The 14,034-nt window shown below is 37.0% G+C and overlaps 1 protein-coding gene across 1 annotated transcript; it reads left to right on the top strand.

Annotated features, from left to right (window-relative positions):
- Positions 1-246: 246 nt before the first annotated feature.
- On the top strand, positions 247-1,167 carry LOC103210766 (olfactory receptor 4S2-like). Its single transcript, XM_007956679.1, has one exon. The coding sequence runs from the start codon at positions 247-249 to the stop codon at positions 1,165-1,167; it is 921 nt and encodes a 306-aa protein (XP_007954870.1).
- Positions 1,168-14,034: the final 12,867 nt, after the last annotated feature.

Below are 14,034 nucleotides of genomic sequence, written 5' to 3'. Positions count from 1 at the left end.
ACTTGATGACTCTGGATTTTATTTCCTCATCTAAAGTGAATGCACAGATTTTAGATGATGGATGGTGATAGAATATAAACTTCAATTTCTTTGACTATGCATGCCAAACAGCAGTAAGAACTTATTTTCCATTATCAGCTAGTGTGATTATTATTTTCTACAACAGAAATAATGCTTTTTGGTCCTTTTTATCTTTTTCAGACAATTTAATTATCTCTTGGTAACGTGGCCTACTGGGCTAATTCCATGGAAAAAATTGACAATGTAACTACGTTCATTTTCTTGGGCCTTTCTCAGAACCCAGAGGTGGAAGGAGTTTGTTCTGTGGTATTTTCTTTATTCTACACAGCTGGTCTTCTAGGAAACCTTCTCATCATGCTGACAGTGCACATGGGCAACCTTCTCAAGTCTCCTATGTATTTCTTTCTCAACTATTTGTCCTTTGTGGACATCTGTTATGCTTCAGTTATTGATCCCAAGATGATAGTTGACCTATTAGCCAAGAGTAAAACTATCTCCTACGTGGGGTGCATGTTGCAACTCTTTGGGTCACATTTCTTTGGTTGCACTGAGATCTTCATCCTTGTCATAATGGCCTATGATCGGTATGTGGCCATCTGTAAACCACTACATTATATGACCATCATGGACCAGGACAGATGCAATAAAATAATGCTGGGGGCCTGGGTAGGTGGTTTCTTACACTCTGTTATCCAGATGGCTTTGGTGGCCCAGCTCCCCTTTTGTGGACCCAATGAGATTGATCACTACTTTTGCGATGTCCACCCTGTGCTCAAACTGGCCTGCACAGACACATATATAGTTGGTGTGGTTGAGACAACCAACAGTGGGACTATTGCTCTGGGGAGCTTTGTTATCTTGTTAATCTCCTACACTGTCATCCTGGTGTCCCTGAGAAAGCAGTCAGCAGAAGGCAGGCACAAAGCTCTCTCCACTTGTGGCTCCCACATTGCTGTGGTCGTCATGTTTTTTGGTCCCTGTACTTTCATGTACATGCGCCCTGATACTACCTTTGCTGAGGATAAGATGGTGGCTGTGTTTTACACCATCATCACCCCTGTATTAAATCCCCTGATCTATACACTGAGAAATGCAGAAGTAAAAAATGCAATGAAGAAACTCTGGCATAGAAAAGTGTTTTGGTAGGCTAATGACAAATAGTTTGAAGTAATGACATTTTTAAATAGATTATTTTAATTTATTCAGTCTTGGTTAATGCATGTATACAATGAAAATAGTAATACTGACCTTGCAGGGTTTTTGGGAGAAACAAATGTTTCCTCTTCTCCTCCTTTTCATTCTTGCTTATTTTCTTTAAAAATTGAAAATCTATTCAGTGCATAGAATTGTTATTGGTGCATAATAAGCGTTCAGTGTGCATATTTTTTATGAAAAAAAAAGAAATAATAAATGAAATCTAGCAAAGATCTAAGCTGAAGTATGCTTAATTAAGTCTTCCCAAAACACAGCTTCTCGTGAAAAGTAAATCTAAAAGCTTGTAATAGGAAGAGAGACTGTGCAGAATGAAAAAAAAAAAAAAGGGAGGGGGGTAACACACAAGCTTCGAAGGAAAAATATGTGTTCTTATCATCTAATCTTTTGAAAGAAAGCAAAAACTGATAGCTTGTCCAGTTGACTTGAAAGTTAATAGTTTTCTCCCTCACCTTGGAATGCAACTCAGACTTTGTTATCTTTTACTTCTTTACTTCTGATTATCTCTCTGCTATTGTTTCATTTCCTTTTCCACAATTCTGATTTTCAGTTACTAGGAATATTACATATATTTATATCCATTATGCCTGCTTCTGGTAGCAATGTGTGTGTCTTGTGTGTGTTAGTGCAAGCATTTCCACATTAAAGACTATATGTAATTAGTGCTTAAAAATGCTTGCAGTTGTTGTTGCAATCACAGAATTAAACAGAAGAAAGATCAAAAAGCAGCAAGACACCTGATTTGGAAGTTATAATTAAGAAACTCTAGCCTTGAGACTAGGTAAATCCATGGTTATTGTCCCTGATTTGACATATAACTCACTGGGTCTCTTCAGTTCTAACATGAGGACTAGATGAGTGCTTCTCAAGCTTGGCTGATCATTGGAATCACCTTGAAATATTGTTAAAGAACAGACCTGTTCCAAGAGATTCTTATTTAGTAGGACAGGGCTAATCAGTATATAAGAGTCTATTTTAAACAAGATCCTTCCTTAATATTTTTGTAGTCAGGGAACTTGGTTTTGAAAACATTGAGACTAGATGACATTTGATGCTGTTAGGGCTACAGAGATCTTTGTGTCAATAAATCTGAAGAGCCTGCTTATGTGTATAATAACCCATTTGCTCTGATAACCACCACAAAGGGAGCTAAAATGAGCCTGAATTATAGAAAACTGTGGAATGAATAATTATCCATTTGATAATTGTATCCACATTACTATTTCTCTTATTTCTTTAAAATAAATGTTTGCAAATAGGGGCATAATAGTATTCATATTGCATGTGTGAGGTCCCTAAGAAGGTATAAGTTGCCAGGTTCATGACTTTCATAAGATGGGAAGGGGAATATGAAAGAATATTCAAGTTTCCAAAGGTGATTTTATAAACTCACCATGTTCCCAAAGTTTTCTCAGAATTAATTCCTACCAGAGGACCTCAGAGAGTCTCCTCTTGGTTCCTTGGAAGGAAATGACCAAGAATGATGAGAACTCAGATTCTATGAAGTTTTGGAGGGGCAATACAGGTCTGCAATAACATTAATTCCATAGATTTATTGTCATAACATTTTTTATGTTTTATAAATGCTTTATAAGTGTGCTGTCACAAATAGGAGATGTAATTTTGATTGGAGTCTTCAGTGATGAAAATAAATGACAACCTTTCTCATTTTCTAGATGAAGAATTTAATTGATTCCATTATAGCCAACCATAAAAATATGTCTTCCTCAGTCTTTTAACTACTAATTACAGTTCTGTCTTCTGGAGCAGCACCACATATTTTAATCACATTTTCATTCAATGGTCATTTGAATACGAAAGTGTTTCTTTGATGCTTCTTCATGGGTTGTCCTTTTTCTCGTTTAACATATTCTGTAGAAGAAACATTTCTTAGGAATCAAAGTCTACAGAATAAGCCTATTTTTATAGTACCTCACTGGAGATGCTTCAGTTTGATATTTCAAGTTCTTGTATGGAGACATATTTTTAATATCATCTGACAAACAAACAAACAAACACAATAAAACTTATCTTTTATGCGTGAGAAGGATGAGAGTTACATGCAGAATACCCGAACCCAACCTGAAGCCTTGAGTTGAACCCAGACAAGATCAGATGAATGACCCCTGACCCCTGGACATATGGACAAGAATTAAAGGATTCTTGTGTAAGCCATGGGCTTTAGAATAGCTTGTTCCACATTAGTGAGCTGACTCATTCAAATTGTGAAAATGGGGATTTTCAATCAAGCTTTTACATTTTCAAAACCTTCTAAAGCTTCCTGAATTAAAAACACACGCCTGAATGTAATCTCCACCAAAGCATCAAAAGTGTACTCTGACTTGCTCTTGTATAGTCTTTCTTCTATGGTCTTTCTTGTCTCATTTTCAATATACTTTATCACTTCTCCTCCTTCTATCGAGATCTTTACACCAGATTTTTTTTTTTTTTTTGAGAGTACATACATGGAATTTTGGAGAGAAAAATTTTTACTGAATGTTTTTTATTCTACAGCTAATTTTGATAAGTATACCACTCATCTTAAAACATAGATTCTTGTCATACATGGAAAGATAATTCTTTAAGTGTGTATAATTCATTGTCTTCTCGGCATCTGTGGTGTAGAAGAGAAAAGCTGAAAATATCACTTCTGATTATCTCATTTTTCAATCTTGGTGAACTTTTACCCATTTTGTTATCCAGTTTCCTTGTTTACTTTGGTGATTGATGATGGCAGATGATCTTGGAAATATTTTACCAATTCCCAAAACTCAGGGGCTCATCTACAAATAAAGGAAATGCTTTCATGTACCAAAGGTGATCTTGGCCTATATTCCAGCTTTCGGATGGTCCCATTTGTGTCTTAGTCTGTTTCTCAATAGTGTGACAGCCTGGCCAAGTAGGAGAAAGACAATTTTACATAGTATTAAGTGGTTCAAAAACATCTCAAATGCTGCTATTTGTGTGAGAAAATGCTGATTAACAAATTACGTACCAGGAACATCCATTTCTTCATCTCTGTACCTTCTTAAACTCAGGGCTCTTCATAGGGGATGAGAATTTCCATGTTGCATTTTACAAAGAGTATCAATGAGCGCACTCATGAAGACTTTTTAAATGAGGTTATACATAAGTCATGTTGTTGCTGTGGGAAAAAAGTCTTCATATGCTATATATACTTTTCAAATTAGATTTAAAATAAATATATTAGAGCACTAACTTTATGTTTGGGAGCTCTGGTAGCATAGTGGCTAAGACACTTGCCTGCTAACCAGACGGCTGGCGGTTCAAACCCACCAGCCACTCCTCGGAAGGAAGGTTGGGCAATCTTACTTCCGTAGTGATACTGCCTCGGAAACCCAAGGAGGGGTCGCTATGAGTCGGGGCCGACTCGACGGCACATAACAACAACAACAACAACAACTTTATGTTTAGTCATAATGAGAATGGGAATTATGCTACAAAACTGCAGAGAAGATGTCAGATGTCTTTTGCTCTTGCTTTCTTCTCTTCCATACAACAATGAGCAGCAAGGTTCACTTTTCTAAACCTGGAGAAGCTGAGTCTAAAGGATAAGGTTGTTACATAATGACCCTATGGACAACATAGTGAAACACTGCCTGATACTGTACCACCTTCACAATCTTTGCCTGCTTAATCCCATCATTGCTGCCATTGTGTCAATTAATCTCATTCCCCTTTTTTACTGACCCTACACTTTACCAAGCATGATATTCGTCTCCATGGAATGGTCTCTTCTGATGACATTACCAAAATATGTGAGACAAATATGTTGCTATTCTCACTTCTAAGGAGCATTCTGGCTATACTTTTCCACAACAGATTGGTTCATTCTCCTGGCAGTCCATGTTATTTCCATTATTCTTTGCTAACACTACAATTCAAATACATCAGTTCTTATTTGGTTTTCCCTCATCATTGTCCAGATTTCATTTATATATAAGGCTATTGAAAATACCATGGCTTAGGTGAGGTGCATCTTAGTCTTCAAAGTTCATCTTTGTTCTTTAACACTTTAAAGAGGTTTTTGGAAGCAGGTTTTCACACTGTAATACAACATCTCATTTCTTCACTGCTGCTGACATGGCCGTTCGTTAATTGTGGATCCAAGTAAAATGAATCCCTGACAATCTTAATATTTTCTTTTTTATCCTGATGTTGCTTATTGGTTCAATTGTGAGGATTTTTGTTCTGTTTATGTTAAAGTGAGGGAGCTCTGGTGGTGTAGTGCCTAAGGCATTTGACTACTAACCAGAAGACAGATGGTTCATATCCACTAGCCATTCCTTAGAAGGCGGGGTCACTATGAGTCAGAACCGCCTCCATGACAATGGTTGCATTTGTGTTTTTATGTTAAAGTGTAATCCATACTGAAGTTTGTGGTCTTTGATCTTCATCAGTAAGTGCTTCAAGTCATCTTCATATGTATCATCTGCATATCAGAGGTTGTTAACCAGTCTTTCTCCTATACTGATGTCATGTCTACTTTATATAGTCCTGCTTCTCAGATTATTTGCTCAGCATACAGTTTGAATAAGCATGGTGAAAGGATACATTCAGAAATTGCATGATAGAATTTTGCAAGAACAACAACTTATTCATTACCAATGCATTTTATTAACAACATAAATCATGATTATACATGTGAACCTCACCAGATGGATACATAAAATGCAAGTAAAATACACCTGTGGAAAGAGGAGATAGAGAAGCTCAATATCATCAGTCAGAACAAGGGGAGGAACTGACTGTCAAACAGACCATCAATTACTCATTTGGAAGTTCAAACTGATACTCAAGAAAATTTTAAAAAGTGCACAAGAGTCAAAACAAGATCTTGATTATATCCTCCCATAATAGAGCCACTCCTTGGAAGGAAGGTTGGGCAATCTACTTTCGTAGTGATATCGCCTCAGAAACCCAAGGAGGGGTTGCTATGAGTCAGGTCTGACTTGATGGCACATAACAACAACAACAATTTAGAGTCCATCAAAAAATGATTTGAAGCATTGAACACCAATGACTGAAAACCACATGAGTTGTAGAATGACGTCAAGAGCATCAGACATGAAGAAAGCAAAATTCTATTAAAAAGACAGGAAAGAAAGAAAAGACAAAAAATTTGTATCGGAAGAGCCTCTGAAACTTGCTATGAACTGACTTGATAAAGTGAAGGGAAGAAATGAAATAGTTGAACAGAAGATTTAAAAAAGTGGCTTAGGAAGAGAATTAAAGTATTATAATGAAATATGTAAAGATCTGGAATAAGAAAACCAAAAAAGAACATACTTGGCATTTCTAAAGCTAAAGAACTGAAGAAAATATGCAATCCTTGTTTATTGAAGGATTTTATGCACAAAACATTGAACAATGCAGAAAGCATCAAAAGAAGATGGGACAAATACATTGATTCACTGTAGCAAAAAGAATTGGTTGATATTCAACAATTTCAAGAGCATTAGCAGGATCTTTTGGAGGTATTTGAGCAACTTGAGTGTAATCCTATGGGCATTATCTTGGACAAGGCTGGAAAAAAAATTGTCTTGTTATTTAACTTCATTATTGCTTTGGCTTTTCAACATGATTTTTTTTTTTTTCCTTTTTATTACTATTATTATTTTAAACTGCTTCCAATACATGTTAAATTTTTGATGTAAGTTTTCTGGTGAATGTTAAAAGAAAAAAAAAAAAGAACTTTTTTTTTTTCTATGCAGGGAATGAACCCCCTTGCATTCATTAAATTTATTAAGAATATTTTTATTAAGGGAGGGAAAATAGATGGGCAATTAAGAGACAGATTTGATATGGGTGAAGGGATTTAAAAAAGAATGAAAATTAGCCATTAACTGATAGCTTTTGAAGCTAAATTATGGGCATATGGGGATTCATTGTACTAGTCTTTATTTTTATTTGAAATATTTTATTAAAAAAAAAAAAAAAGAAAAGAAAAAGATTCCACACTCCAGAATCTAGGCCCAAATCCAGAAAATGAAAACCAAGTGATCTAAGAGAAATGTGTATCTATTTGGCCCAACATGAGCAATGTGATCAGGCTGAAATTAATTAGTGAATAATCAAGAAAACAAATATGGCAATATCATACATCCATGCAATTGCTAGAGTGAACATACATTCTCTAAAGTAGAAATAAAATCAACTTCTGAAAGACAAACAAGTGAAATCCACACAATATACTTATAAATAGGGACCAGTTGGTTTAAATATGACCAGTTGGTTTAATGACATAGGATTCCCTAACTTAAATAGGGACCAGTTGGCTTAATGACATAGAATTCCCTAACTTGAGAGCAAAAATTATAGTAGGGTGATTAGATAAATCTTGAAATAAATGGAAAGAAAGAAAAATAAAATTTTATTACTATAATTTCTTTTTAAAAAAGTCTTTGTTTCCATATTACAAACCTTAAAACTTATTTTTGTGGACATTCTTGTGCATTTTTAATATAACTAAAGTCAAACTTAAATGAACTGATATTTTCCTTTTTTTTTTTTTTTTTAAATCACAGCGTATTGGATATGAGGATGATTCAGTGGTAGAATCCTTGTCTTCTAATTGAAAGATAAAGGTTTGATTCCTGGCCAATGTTCCTCATGCACAGCCAGCACCATTTTCTCACTGGAGGCTTTGAGCGCCTATGATGCTGAACAGGTTTCAGAAAAATTTTCAGATTAATATAAACTAGGAAGAAAGGTCTGGTGATCTACTTCCAAGAATCCTCCACTGTGAACTTGGAGGGCATTATATTGAGAGAAAGAAGTCAATCACAGAAGGACAAAGATAGTATTTGTTCATTATTGTGAAAAGCCAATGAAAGGTTTATATATGGAAGGAAACTTTCTTTATTGGTTATCAGGTGTGGGAGGGGAGGGGAGGGAACACTTAAAAAAAAAAAACATTGACCTATGTCACTTTGGTTTTGTGTATTTCACTGTACATAAATTATATTACAATAAAATGTATTTTTTTTAAAAAAGACCATCCAATGAAACTCTATGGATCACAATGATTCAATCTGCAATAGATCAAATGCCAAGTAGGTAAAATGTTTCAAATGCCAGCATGGTTGCCCATGGTGGACGGGTTTCAGTGGAATCTCCAGACTGAGACAGACTCAGAAGGAAAAGGCCATCCACTTCTCAAATAATTGGCCAATAAAAACTTTATGAATAGCTGTGAAACATTGTCTGATATTTTATTGGACAACTTTATGAATATCCCTGAAACACTGTCTGATACAGTGTCAGAAGATGAGCCGGTCAGGTTGGAAGGCACTCAAAATACGACTGGGAAAGACCTGTGTCATCCTAGTAGAGCAGACCTTAATGATTGGATCAGGTGTAGCAAAGATTGTGGGACTGGCACATAAATGGAAAGTGCTTTGTTCTGCTGAACATAGGGTCACTATAAGTCAGCGATGCCTTGACCGCACCTAACGACAACAATAATATTTGGTTGGAAGCCATGGAGGGAGTTCAATTCCAGGCACAAAGAATGACTAGGGACCATAGTCTTGGGAGTTTGACCAGTCTCTATCTGACCAACATACCTGGTGTTTCTTTTGATTTTGAGTTTTGTTCCACATTTTTCTCCTAGTCTATCAAGGATCTCCTGCACCGATTCCTTTCTGAGTGGTTAACAGTGGTAGCTGGGCACCATCTAGTTCTTCTGTTCTCAAGGTCATGAAGGCTGAAGTCGTTGTGGTCCATCATATCTTTGGATTAATTGTTTCCAAATGACTTTGATTTTCTTCACTCTTCTTTGCCCCAGATGAGAGGGGGCCAATAGTTGCATCTTAGATGGCTGCTCAATATGTAAATTGATGTCCCTGCAAACAGTTCCAACTGATTCTTACAGGAGTCTTTTTGAAAATGGATAGTAGCTATCTTTAGTTAACATTTGTTTTATAATTTATCAATGAAGGACAGGTCAAGAAAAATCTATCCAAGTGTGTTTAATATTATGTTTATCTCTTCCTATATGTGGAAGCAATAATAGAAAGGAGATTACTGAACACTCAAGGTATAGAATTTGTGTTTGTGTGTAGAATCAAAGTAATGTGCTCTCCTTCATGTCCGCTCTCTAAAGCTTATTCATTTTTTACTGCTCTTAGCAAGTAAACAAACAAATGAATGAACAAATAAACCAAACCCACCAAGCCCATTACCCTTGAGTTCATTCCAACTCACAGTGAACTCATGTTTTCCACAGCAGAACTTCTCCATAGGGCTTTCCTGACTATAATCTTTGCAGAAACTAATTATAAGGCATTTTCTTCCATGACTTTACTGGAAATGTTTGAACAGATAAGCTTTTAGTTTAGCAAAGGATCCTAAACTGCTTATGCCATCAAGTGACATCCTTGCAAAGTACCTTCCACAAAATATTTGGGAGGTTTTAAAAATTTAAGAGTATACCTGAAATTGGCCACTTTCACAATTTCACAGTACTATTCATGGATCATTCAGCTCACTAATGCTTTGAAATACCCTATTCTAAACTTCATGACTTACACAAGAATCATTTAATTGTTATTCATAGGTCTGTGGGTCAGGGGCCACTCATCTGATCTTGTCTGGGCTTAAGTCTGGGCTTCAGGTTGGGTTCAGGAATTCCCATGAAACTAACACTGTTCCCTGGAATAAAGAGATGTTTTTTTCTTATTATTTTTGCTGAGATTGTATTGAAAATTCATCAGCATGTAAGAACTGGTAACACAGAAATAAAACATCCCTACTCGAGGTACTACAAAAATTGTGAAATTCTGGAGACCCTTCTATGTGAGAAATGCTTTAATCTTTTTAATATGTGAAAAGAGGAAAAGGACAGCCTGTGGAGAAACATCAAAGATACCTTTAGACATTCAACTGACCATTGCATGGGAAGATATTTAAAATATTCTGTGCTGTTCCAGGTGACAGAATTATAATCAGTGGTTAAATGACACAGGGAGAGAGATATATTTTCATGGTTTTCCATAATAAATAAATTATTTACTTGGAAAATGAAAAGTGTTGTTATTTATTTTTACCAATGAAGGCTGTAATCAGAGTTACATCTCCCATCTTGTGACAGCACAGTTATAAAGCTGTTCAAAAACACAAAATATTGTGGTGATAAATTTTGGAATAAAATGTTATTGCTGATCTGCCTTTCCCCACTAACACTGGGAAGAATCTGAGTTCTCATAGTTCTTATTCATTTCCTTCCATGGACCCAAGAGGAAACTCTCTGAGCTTCCCTGTTAGGAACTGACTCTAAGAAAACTTTGTGAATGGGGGTGAGTTTATAAAGTAACTGATGTAGACTTCAGAACTATTTATTTCCTTTTCCCCTATCTGGCCTTTAGGACTTACAAGACGGGCAACTTCTACTTTCTTAGGGACCTCACTCATGCAATATTAATCCTATAATCCCTCAATCTCCAAACATTTATTGCAAAGAAATAAGCAAAAGATTATTGTGGAGAGAATTTTTAAATGGATGACATTTGTTTCTTCCACTGTTTTCTAAATCATGGCATTTTAGCTCCCTTAGTGTTGGCTGTCAGAGCAGATGGGGAAACATATGCCAAAGGAGGCTCTTTGGATTTATTGACTCACCAATCTCTTTAGCCCTAACAGCATCAAATGTCATCGAGGCCCAGTGTTTCCATATCTAAGTTCCCAAAGGAACTTGTTAAATATATAAATTTTTATGTACTTCTTAATGTTGACCTACTGAAGAAGAATCTCTTAGAATTGGTCCTGTTACTTGTTTAAAAATAATCAGCCAAGCTTGAGAATCACTCACCTAGTCCTCATTTGGGAGCTCTGGTAGCATAGTGGCTAAGAAACTTGCCTGCTAACCAGATGGCTGGCGGTTCAAACCCACCATCCACTCCTCGGAAGGAAGGTTGGGCAATCCTACTTCCATAGTGATACTGCCTCGGAAACCCAAAGAGGGGTCGCTATGAGTCGGGGCCGACTCGACGGCACATAACAACAACAACAACAGTCCTCATTTTGAAATTGAAGACAGAATACTACAGAGAGTGGATGAATGTGTGGGCAACCTGAGACAATAACCATGGATTTACATAGTCCCAAGGCTAGTGTTCCTTGTTATCCATGTTGGACATATGACACAGATGTCTTGCTGCTTTTTCATCTTTCCTCTCTTTACTTGTAGGGTTGCACTAATATCACCAAAGATTTTTAAGCTCCACCAATATACAGTCCTTAATATGAGAAAGACATCCTGGAGAAGGATGTCATGCTTGGTAGGGTGGGGCGGGTCAACGAAAGAGGGGGAGGCTTTCAATGAGATGGATTGACACAGTGGCTGCAATGATGGGCTCAAGTATAGCAGGGATTGTGGGGCTGGTGCGGGATTGGGCAGTGTTTCGTTCTGCTGTGCATGGGGTCGCTATGAGTCAGAAACGACTCAACGGCACTTAACAACAACAACAACAATGTGAGAAATGTTTGCACACATGCACACATATGCACATAAATGCACACACACGGTTACCATACAACCACAGCAGACGTAAAAGATATTATATATATGTATCTATATATGCATAATATGAATAAACAATAATAATTGTGAAAAATGAAATGAAACAAAACAGAGAGATAATTAGTGGTATCTTTACCTACAACAACAACAACAAAAACCAGTTGACATCCCAAGGTGAAGGAGCACTGTATTGCTCGGACAAGTTTTCAGCTCGTATGAGGAAGGCATTTGTTTGGCAAGAATGAGTCTCTCTAGAACTTACAGATGATGTCAGTTAGCTAAGCCAAGGATGTAGTACAAGTGACTCACTATATTCTGTAAACTTGCTTGGTGAAACATGAAGGAAAGAGGAAAAATTAATAAAAATTGTATGCATCCTGTTCACTGAATCATTTGTCATAAGTGACTGTTTCCATTCTGTGTCTTCAGATTTTTTGGGAGTCATTTCACATGAACAGGGACTATAGCTGGAGACTGTGTATCTATCTATTGGAATCAGTCAACAGCCGCACACTCATGTTGTTGTTGTGAGGTGCTGCCGACTCAGCTCCTACGCATAGCGACCCCATGTACAACAGAAACACTGCCCGCTCCCGCACCAGCTTCACAATCCTTGATGTATGGGAGCCTATCGTTACAGCCACTCTGTCAACCTATCTTGTTAAGGACATTCCTCTTTTCCATTGAGCCTCCACTTTACCACACATGGTATTCTTCTCCAATGAATGGTCCCCCTGACACTATGACCAAAGTAGGTGTGACGAAGTCTGGCCATTCTCGCTTCCAAGGAGCATTCCGGCTGCACTTCCTCCAGGACAGATCTGTTACTTCTTTCAGAAGTCCATGGTACTTTCAGCATTCTTCGCCAGCACCGCAACTCAAAAGCATCAATTCTTCTTTGGTCTTTCTTATTCATTGTCCACCTTCCACATGCACATGATGCGATTGAAAATGCCATAGCCTGGGTTATCTTCAAAGAGATATCTTTGATCTTTAGCACTTTAAAGAAATCTCTTGCAGCAGTGCAATATGTCGTCTGATATCTTGACTGCTGCTTCCATTGATGTTGATTGTGGATCCAAGTAATATGAAATCTTTGACAACTTTAATATTTTCTCCATTTATCATGATGCTTCTAATTGGTCCAGTTATGAGGATTTTTGTTTTCTTATGTTGAGGTATAAGTGACTGTTTTCTTAATTTTCATCGGTAAGCACTTTAAGCAAGGAATGTTGTGGCGTCTGCATATCATAGGTTGTTAATGAGTCTTCTTGGGAGCTCTGGTAGTATAGTGGCTAAGACACTTGCCTGCTAACCAGACGGCTGGCGGTTCAAACCCACCAGCCACTCCTCGGAAGGAAGGTTGGGCAATCCTACTTCCGTAGTGATACTTCCTCGGAAACCCAAGGAGGGGTCGCTATGAGTCCGGTTTGACTCGACGGCACATAACAACAACAACAACAATGCTCTTCTTCATATAATACAGCTTCTTGGATTATTTCCTCAGCATACACATTGAATAAGTATGGTGAAAGGTTACAACCGTGACATGCTACCTTTCTAATATTAAACCACACAGTATCCCCTTTTTCTGTTCAAATGACAGCCTCCTGGTCTATGTACAGGTTCCTTATGAGCACAATTAAGTGTTCTGGAATTCCCATTCTTCTCAATGTTATCCATAATTTGTTATGACCTGCAGAGTTAAATGCACAAATAAAACACAGGTAACTTCTTTCTGGTATTCTTGGCTTTCACCCAACATGTCTCTGATATCAGAAATGATATTTCTCCTTACACATCCTCTTCTTAACCAGCTTGCATTTCTGGAAGTTCTCAGTCAACATACTGCTGTAACATTTTTGAGTTATCTTTAGCAAGATTTTTCTTGCTTGTAATATTAATGACATTGTTCGGTAATTTCCACATTCTGTTGGATCACCTTTCTTTGGAATGGGTCCAAATATAGATCTCTTCTAATCACTTGGCCAAGTTGCTGTCTTCCAAATCTTTGTCATAGACAAGTGAGTGTCCAGCATGGCATTCATTTGTTTAAACATCTCATTGGGTATTCTGTCAATTTATGAAATCTTGTTTTTCACCAGTTCCTTCAGGCAGCTTAAATTTCTTCCTTCGATACAATTGGTTCTTGATCATATGCCAACTCCTGAAATGGTGAAATTAGTATACTCATAGGCTAAAATGATTATAACCCAGTCAACTTGCCCTATATCCTTATTATTTGGGCCAAAAAAATG

Source organism: Orycteropus afer, unplaced genomic scaffold (assembly GCF_000298275.1).
Source record: "Orycteropus afer afer isolate SDZICR_OR568_19922 unplaced genomic scaffold, OryAfe1.0 scaffold00650, whole genome shotgun sequence".
Taxonomy (NCBI): Eukaryota; Metazoa; Chordata; class Mammalia; order Tubulidentata; family Orycteropodidae; genus Orycteropus; species Orycteropus afer.
This window is presented reverse-complemented; position numbering and strand designations above follow the sequence as displayed.

Coding starts and splice junctions, on each gene's coding strand:
- LOC103210766 (XM_007956679.1), top strand. CDS start 247: ATGGAAAAAATTGACAATGTAACTACGTTCATTTTCTTGGGCCTTTCT.